Below are 9,274 nucleotides of genomic sequence, written 5' to 3'. Positions count from 1 at the left end.
ACTCACACTGAGCTTGTGTAGCTCATCCCCTTAGTGTTTCCTCTTACAGATGCATTTCTAAACTCTGATGCTGGACTCGGTATGCGGAGGTCTCAGACAATCACGATAAAATTAAATTAACAGTTCTTCCTTTCAACTTCTATTTTGTTATTCGATTTTGAACTGTGAGGTTTCATAAAAACTGTGGTACAAGTTCTTCTTTTGTTTTTTGATGTAAACCTAATTTTGTTCATAAATTAAACTTAACATTATATTTTTGTTTGAAATCTAAAAGATTATATATTCTTGGTTCGTAAAAAGATAAATATGTTTGTAATGAAATTTTGAGATAACTTGTTTTGTAAAACTTTCCTACGATCACTTCAGTAATCAATGTAACCTCCAGAATTCAATCTAAACTTCTAGGCTAGGTTTAGGGGCATTACACAATTGGGTCATAGTTCTCTCAAACACTTGCAGAACCAAGAGATGTTCATGGCTATATGAACATACCCATGAGAACTAAAACCTTGTCAGGGAGGTAGTTGTGTGAGGTATATCATCGTTTACAAAAATAACAGAACAGTTCAAGGACATCAAGTCTACTAGTTAGCTAGTAAAGTAAATATAGTTTCACAAGGAAAGTTCAAGGGTGGATGTCTACCTATCCTATACAACTATCAATCGTAGATTCTATCTCCGTTAAAACTATCATTTTTCATTCATGTGGGGGATTGTTGGAAAAATTGTACTTGTTGGAAAATTTGAGGCATATTCTCGATTGGTAAACATGGAGAGTTGAATTATAAAATTATGGTTTTATATTCTACTGCATGAGACCTTTACAATGGTATATCATTTGCTCAAAATGGTTGAGTGATGAATAAGAAATTGATGCTCAAAGTAAGCTACTTGGAAATATTTGTTAAGGAAAAGAAAAGCTTAGATCTCACATTGGTTAAATACCAAATGTGAGATGTGTATAAATATGAGAACCCACTTGAAGGGAGATTGAACAACTAAGCTTGAAACCCTGCCTCGAGCGCAGGGGGTGCAGATCCAAACCAATCGAGGTTGGGGCGCACTCGTATGACGTGGGGGATGCGAAATGTTTGGACCGGTTTAGCCCAAAATGGACCTGCAGATATTTTAGCCCCACACAAAAATATTTTTTTCCCTCAGCAAATTACGCAAAATTTGATTCTAATAAATTTGATTTGATATTAATCAAATGGATTTAATTGCTACTTTAATGCAAATTTTGTATCCTTAATACATGGATATTTCCAAAATTCCTCCATATTGAATGCCTATAAAAGGCTAAGACTTCTTCAAAAAAAATTTCTGAAAAACACTCTCTCTCACCGAGTTTATTTTGATCTCCAAAATTCTACTCTTTTCCTCTCAATATTTTCCTAATGTTTCGGTGATAGAAAAATGCAACATTTGTTCATTGATCACTGCTGAGGTGCTACTACTCCGATCATCGTGTTGTTATATTGTGATTAGGGGTGAGCAAAATCCGATTCGATTCGAAAAACTCGATAAAATTTTCAAATTTTGAATTAAATTGTTCGAGTTATTTGAGTTAATCAAGTTATTTGGGTCAACTCGAATAAAAAAATAAGTTTTTCGGTTTAACTCGAATGTGAATTACACAATTCGTGTTATCCGAAAATCCGAATAAGAAAAGACAAAACTACGTCATTTTGATAAATGTTTACCTTTTTTTAAGTTAAAAGTCAAAATCATTAAGTTAAAAGGTAAAACTATGTTGTTTTGATAAATGTTTACTAATTAAGTTAAAAGGCAAAACTATTATATTGTATATGTTGTTAAATAACTTTATATTTCGTTTCCTAGTTAAATAATCGGTTCATGTAAGCTCAACATTGAGTACAAATAATAGGATTCGTTAACTCGACTCGACTTGACTCGATATTTTTTAACTTGATTCGATCCGGTTAAAAAAAATTCAAATTGAGTTTGGTTGCTAAAATAGGATTCGTCAACTCGACTAACTCGAAATTTTTTTACTCGACCAGACTTGACTCGATTGAATGCTCACCCCTAATTGTGAGAGACAGCCAACCAACATTTCTCCAAGTACCGTAGGAGTAGCCAAATCTGTCTTAACGAAACTTTGTTAAACAGGCCTCAACATTTAATAAAACTCTATTCTTCTTTTTGATTTGTAGTTTTTGTTATGTTATTTATTGTTTTTTTTTGTACCTCGCAATTTAAATATAAATTATTCAATTTATATTTTATTTTATATATAAATATTTACTTATTTATATTTATATATTTTATTCGCTAACGTGTTTTGTCCAACAATCTATAGGCATTTTTCTTTTTTTGTAATTCTCTAATTCGAGACGAACGAGACACCAAGACAAAAAGAAAAAAATTGTTTTTTATTTGAAAATAAATATTAAAATTAAATAATATCTGTTTCAGCATTTATTCCCACCGTTCAACAGATTTTATTCAATATTTTATTTTTTTCCAAACAAGTAATAAAATTAAATAAAAATATGTTTCAGGATTTATTCCCACCATTCAACAGATTTTATTCTATTTTTTATTTTATTTCCAAATGAGCATTAAAATAAAATAAAATCTGTTTTGGGATTTATTCCCGCCGTTCAACAGATTTTATTCCATATTTTTATTTTGTTTCCAAATAAGTATTAAAATTAAATAAAATCTATTTTGGGTTTGATTCCCGCCGTTCAACAGATTTTATTTCATTTTTTATTTTGTTGTCAAACGAAAAATTAAAATTAAATAAAATCTATTTTGGGTTTTATTCCCTCCGTTCAACATATTTTATTCCATTTTTTATTTTGTTTCCAAACGAGAAATTAAAATTAAATAAAATCTATTTCGGGTTTTATTCCCGCTATTCAAGAGATTTTATTACATTTTTATTTTTTGCTAAACGAGAAATTAAAATTAAATAAAATCTATTTCGGGTTTTATTCCCGCCGTTCAACAGATTTTATTCCTTTTTTTATTTTGTTACCAAACTAGAAATTAAAATTAAATAAAATATGTTCCAGAATTTATTCAAGCCGTTTAATAGAATTTATTCGATTTTAATTTTGTTATTAAATTAGAAGTAAATTGAATAATCTATTTTGGGATTTATTCCCGTCGTTTAACAGATTTTATTAGATCTTGATTTGTTTCCAAACAAAGACTCAGTCAAAGAATTCTGTTTCGAGATTTATTCCCGCCGTTTAACTGATTTTATTTTGATTTAATTAAATAACTTTGTTTCGAGATTTAAGCTTGTCATTTAACAAAAGTGATTTTGTTTTAAAATTTTAATTCTGCCATTTAACAAATAAAAGGGAATTTTTTCTATTTATGGTGGCCTTAATTGTGGCTTTAAATTGTGAACGCTTAAATTGTAGTTTCAAAATTGTGACATCAAAGGAAAAGAAACTTATCAACGGTGAATTAAAAAGACAATATGAGAGTGCATGTCTAGGATTAGTTCTTTGAAAGACTTGGTATTTAAACGTGCCAGTGCACTACCTCTCTTTTAGGGTTACCTACCTAGTGCATTGTTTTATTGTATTTTTTATTAGACTGTATAAACTTTTGTTTCGGATTTTATTAGATTCCTGCTGTCTAACAAAAGTTGATAATTTTCTAATTCTAGTTTTGTTTTTTAACAGAAAATGGAAACTCCCATCAATGTTGTGCAAGATATGGACTTATGTGCTGTTATTTTTAAAGTCAACATGGTTGACTCAAATCCAAGAGAATGGTGGCTTGATACTGGTGCCACATGTCATATGTGTTGTGCCAAAGATTCTTTTCTGAGTTGGAACCTTGTGAAAATTGGGAGAAGCTCTATATGGGCAATGTTGCAACTTCCAAGATCAAGGGGAAGGGTACTGTGGTCTTAAAGATGACTTTTGGTAAAAAACTCAAGCTTCAAAATGTGTTGTATGTGTCTGACATACGCAAGAACGTTGTTTCTAGGACACTCTTTAGTGTACCTGACTTTAAGATGATGTTTGAATCCTAGAAGCTAATTTTTTCTAAAGAGGGAATGTTTATGGGAAGAGGCTATGTATTAAACTTAATGCAATATCTGTAAAAGCAAAACTATGAATAAGGATGTTACTTCTTCTTCTGTTTATATGCTTGAGTCATTTAATTTATGACATGGTAGACTCAGACATGTTAATTATGATACTTTATGTACATTAATTAACTTAGAGCACATTCCTTCATTTCACATTAACTATAATCATAAATGTAAAACATGTATTGAGGCAAAATTAACAAGGTCCTCATTTCAAACTGTTGAAAGAAACATAGAACCACTTGACCTAATACATAGCAATGTTTGTGACTTAAAATTTGTTCAAACGAGAGGAGGGAATAAATATTTTATTACCTTCATTTATGATAGCACAAAATATTGTTACGTATAAGAGCAAAGACGAAGCTATAGAGAAATATATTCTCTATAAGCAAGAAGTTGAAAATCAACTTAATAAAAATATTAAAGATGGTGGTAAGTGATCGTGGTGGTGAATATGTTGAAGCATTTGAATACTGTACACAACATAACATTATTCATGAAGAAACACCACCATACTTTCTTTAATCAAATGGAGTAGTCAAATGTAAAAATTGAACTTTAAAGGAAATGATGAACACCTTGTTAGAAAGCTCTGAGTTATCACGAGAAATGTGAGGGGAAGCTTTTCTATGAACTAGTTACCTTTTAAATAAGGTACCCCACAAGAAAATGGACAAGACACCATATGAGTTAAGGAAAAGTAGAAAACCATCATACAATCAATTGAAAGTGTGGGGGTGTCTTCCTAGCGTAACGTATAATGGTAAGTTGAGACATATGCATCGTTGACACAATACCATTAAACAACTAATCTCAAATGGAGTTTCCTCTATTGATTTTTTAAAATCAAAAGATAACATTGCGGATCTGCTAACTAAAGGCTTAAATCGAGATCATGATGATAAAACATCGAAAGGAATGAGACTAAAGCCCATGAAAATAAAAGGCCCTATGTGAAGGAAAACCCTAACTTGTTGACTGGAGATCCCAAGATCTAGGTTCAAAGGGACAACCAATTTGCATAGACCTTATGAGGTCAATGTGGGGGTTCTTATCTCAAATCTGCTCCTATGATGTAAACAGTGGCTAAATATAGGATAGGTTAAGCCATTCTTTTAATGACCATTGTGTGTTTTGGTGAGCCAAACAACATAAGTCTCCTATGTGAGAGTGAAGCGGGGCTGCTTCAAGGAGGCTATTGAGGCATAGTTCTCTCAAACTCTTGTAGAACCAGGAGATGTTCACGGCTATGTGAACATACCCATGAGAATTAAAACCTTGCCATAGCGGTAGTTGTGTAAGGTATATCATCGTTTACACAAATGACAAAACAATTCAAGGACATCACGTCTACTGATTAGCTAGTAAAGTAAATATACTTTCACAAGGGAAGGTTCAAAGTGGATTCTTACCTATCCTATACAACTATCGATCATAAATTCTATCACTACATCAAGTCAATGTTTTTCCGCTAAAACTGTCAATTTTCAATCACGTGAGGGATTGCAGGAAAAAATTGTAATTTTTGGAAACTTTGAGGCATATTCTTGATTGATAAAGGTGGAGAGTTGAATCCTGAAATTATGGTTTTGTATTCTACTGCATAAGACCTTTACAATGGTATATTATATGCTCAAAATGGTTGAGTGATGAATGAGAAATTGATGCTCAAAGTAAACTAGTTGGAAATATTTGTTGAAGAAAAGAAAAGCTTAGATCCCACATTGGTTAAATACCAAGTGTGAGATGTGTATACATATGAGAGCCCACTTGAAGGTGATTGAATGATTAAGCTTGAAACCCTGCCTCGCGTGCAAGGGGTGCAACTCCAAACCCATCGGGGTTGGGGCGCACCCGCACGACATGGGCGACGTGAAATGTTCGATCGATCAGGCTCAAAATGGGCTTGTAAATATTTTAGCCCAAAACGAAAATATTTTTTCCCTCAAAAAATTACACAAAATTTGATTCAAAAAAGGACACATATCCTACTTTTATTTGATTCTAATAAATTTGATTTGATTTTAATCAAATGGATTTAATTGCTCCTTTAATGCAGATTTTGTATCCTTAATATATCGATATTTCCAAAATTCATCCATATTGAATGCCTATAAAAGGCTAAGTCTTCTTCAGAATTTTTTGCTGAAAAACACTCTCACACACCGAGTTTATTTTGCTCTAAAAGTTTCTACTATTTTCCTCTCCATATTTTCCCAATGTTTCGGTGATAGAAAAATGCAACGTTTGTTCATTGATCACTGCAGAAGTGCTACTGCTTCGATCATCATGTTGTTGTATCTTGGGAGACAGTTGACCAACGTTTCTCCAATTACCGTAGGAGCAGCTGAATCTGTCTTAATAAAACTGTGTTAAACAGACCTCAACATTTAGTAAAACTCTATTCTTCTTTTTTATTTATGGTTTTTGTTATGTTATTTATTGGTTTTTTGTATCTAACAATTTAAATATAAATTATTTAATTTATATTTTATTTTATATATAAATATTTATTTATATTTATATATTTTGTTTGCTAACGTGTTTTGTCCAACAAACAATATTAAATGTAACACCCCATACTCGACCCAGTTGTTAGATCCAAATGCACGATATCACATTTCGTTGTCTGAAGCATTTCAGAATATCTCAAAACATTTCAAATAGTGACTTAGCATTTAAATATAATAATTCTCATACATTCTTAATTTTATACAAAAACAAGTCTAATAAATGTCAATTGGTCTCATTTAACACTTTTGGGTTTATACTGGGACCAAAAATGAAGTAAGGACTCAAATTCAACTTGATTTAATAAAATTTAGTGGTGCGTCTCAAGACATTGAAAGTCATGTCTCGAAACATGTTGTAATGACTTGATTTCAGTCGATTGTCAGAAAAATACGGTTTCGAAGTCGGATTTCATTAACTTAGTGAAAATTTTAATCGAAGAGTTGAAATTATTAATATAAGATTTTATTATTGGATGGTTGAGTAATTAAATTGGGAAATTCGTTAATTATAGTACAATGGACAATTTTCTGGCAAGAGTGAAAAATTTGTTGGCACTATTTACTTGATGTGTACGCTCTAGTGAACGATTATTTCACTGGAGTGGAAGGCTACCTTACTTGTATAAAGCTATTTATGAAGGACTCAATCTAGCTTGGAAGAAAAGATTTCACAAGGTTGTTACCGAAAGTGACAATGCATTGTTGATTGATATAATTAGGAATCGTTATGCAGCTGATAATAACCTTTCTGAACTTCGTTTAATAGATTATTTATGTAAGCAAGACTGTCAAATTAAGTTTCGGCATGTCCTACAAGAGCATAATAGACTAGTAGATTGTATGGCCAAAGTTGTTCCTAGTGATCTTAATAGGTACGTTATCAGCTTTTGAAGACTCGCCTGATCATGCTCAATCTTTGCTTGAAGAAGATGCTCATCGAGCAATGGTTAACATACGCTCCTATCATCCTTATTGTAGCTAGTTCCTTGAACTTGATTCTTTTCTACCAGAAAAATAAAAAAATAAAAAGATTAAATTTCAAATATAAGAAAAATGGAAGAAGTGGAGCTATGTTTTAGCTATTTAACTTAGTTTTTTAAAAATGATTATATAACAAAGCCTTATGTAAAAACCAAATTGGAGTCAAAGGCGAGTAAAAAGAAATTATTATAACAATTTAGTGTTTCATGGTTGAACATTAAGATAAAAACTCTCCGATAAGCAAGCTTTTTGTTAGTTCTAATTTCTAACTTCTTGCTTGCTTGTAGGCAACCCAATGCTAATGGCAGTTTCAACTTGAGGCAAACTTTATAATTCTTACTCAACATTATTATTTAACGTAGAATCAGAAATAAATGAAAATTGAAAATAACATAGATTTGAAATGATTTGAACCAGACAAGTAATCTAAAATGACTCTACATGAAAGTTTTAATTGTGAAACTTGAATTATCTAAAATCACAAAGCTCAAACACGAAATTTATTCGAACTTAAAATAATCTAGAAAATTCTTTTAATCGAATTAACTTAATCCAGATTGATAAAAACAATACACTCTAATTAATTTACACCAGCTTTTAAAATATTAACATGTGTTAGGGAAACTTTGCTAACTTAGAGATTTGTTAGAAGTATACTATTTGACATATTATTAATTTTATTAAGAGGCTGTTTTGATTACATGAGGTAGCTTGTATGCCAACCACAACTATTGCATTTCACCAATTTTAAACTCCAATATCCCAAGAGAAGAAGAGCTACCAAAACCTTCAATATTGATTAAGTTCTTTTTTCCAACCATTTATGATCAAATGGCTATATAAACCCTAAACCATGCTTTGTTTTCCTCGCTCATAACTATTCAGATAAAGAAGTTTGTTTCATCTGCTTAATTAGTTTCAAAATCTCTCAACAAAAATGGGTTATTTCAATTGCATTGCTTTAGCATTCTTGATGGCTTTGTCGTTTTCAAGCATTAATGTCGGCCAAGCTGCTCGTCACCTTCAGCAGCTGCCTCCAATGCCAACTTTGCCTACAGCAACACTCCCACCATTGCCATCTATCCCTAATCTCCCACAGCCAACCATACCAACAATGCAAAGGCCTGGGGCGCTTGCACCACTTCCTACCATGCCTGCTTTGCCCACATTGCCAAGTGTACCAAGGGCCACATTGCCTCCTCTGCCAAGCATGCCCACAGTCCCAGCTATAATTCCCTCTATTCCTTTCCTTTCTCCACCACCATCTCCTTCTACCCCTTAAAAATCCCTTTTGGCTTACGGGACCCAGCCCAGAGTCGGAACATGCTACTGTTCTCATCTCATATAGGGTTGAAAGTAATACTTACGAACTCGAGTTTTTAATCAGCATATATAATTACTTATTTGTTTACTTTCTCTCTGAAGATTTGAGCCATCTTTGTATGTTGAATTTTGGGAACTATTGTTTGCTTATTTTCTCCACATATGGTATTTGTTTGTCTAAATGGGAGCATTATTTGGTACACCTATTTATATATGATCGAAAATAATAAAACAGTAAATAAAAAACAAAATAAATTAATTATGATACAACCTTTGAATTTATTAATTCTTTTCCTACAACTAGGGATTTAAATAGCAGTCCGAAACCGCTATAGCGGCCGTTATATAGCGGTAGCAGTACCGTCCGAAA

General features: G+C 32.0%; 1 protein-coding gene across 1 annotated transcript; it reads left to right on the top strand.

Moving 5' to 3' along the window:
* The first annotated feature begins 8,518 nt into the window (after positions 1-8,518).
* LOC107930758 (protein PELPK1) lies at positions 8,519-8,863 on the top strand. The gene has a single exon (XM_016862476.1). The coding sequence runs from the start codon at positions 8,519-8,521 to the stop codon at positions 8,861-8,863; it is 345 nt and encodes a 114-aa protein (XP_016717965.1).
* The last annotated feature ends 411 nt before the right edge of the window (positions 8,864-9,274 follow it).

The sequence above is a fragment of the Gossypium hirsutum genome, chromosome A13, assembly GCF_007990345.1.
Source record: "Gossypium hirsutum isolate 1008001.06 chromosome A13, Gossypium_hirsutum_v2.1, whole genome shotgun sequence".
NCBI classification, from domain to species: domain Eukaryota; kingdom Viridiplantae; phylum Streptophyta; class Magnoliopsida; order Malvales; family Malvaceae; genus Gossypium; species Gossypium hirsutum.
This window is presented reverse-complemented; position numbering and strand designations above follow the sequence as displayed.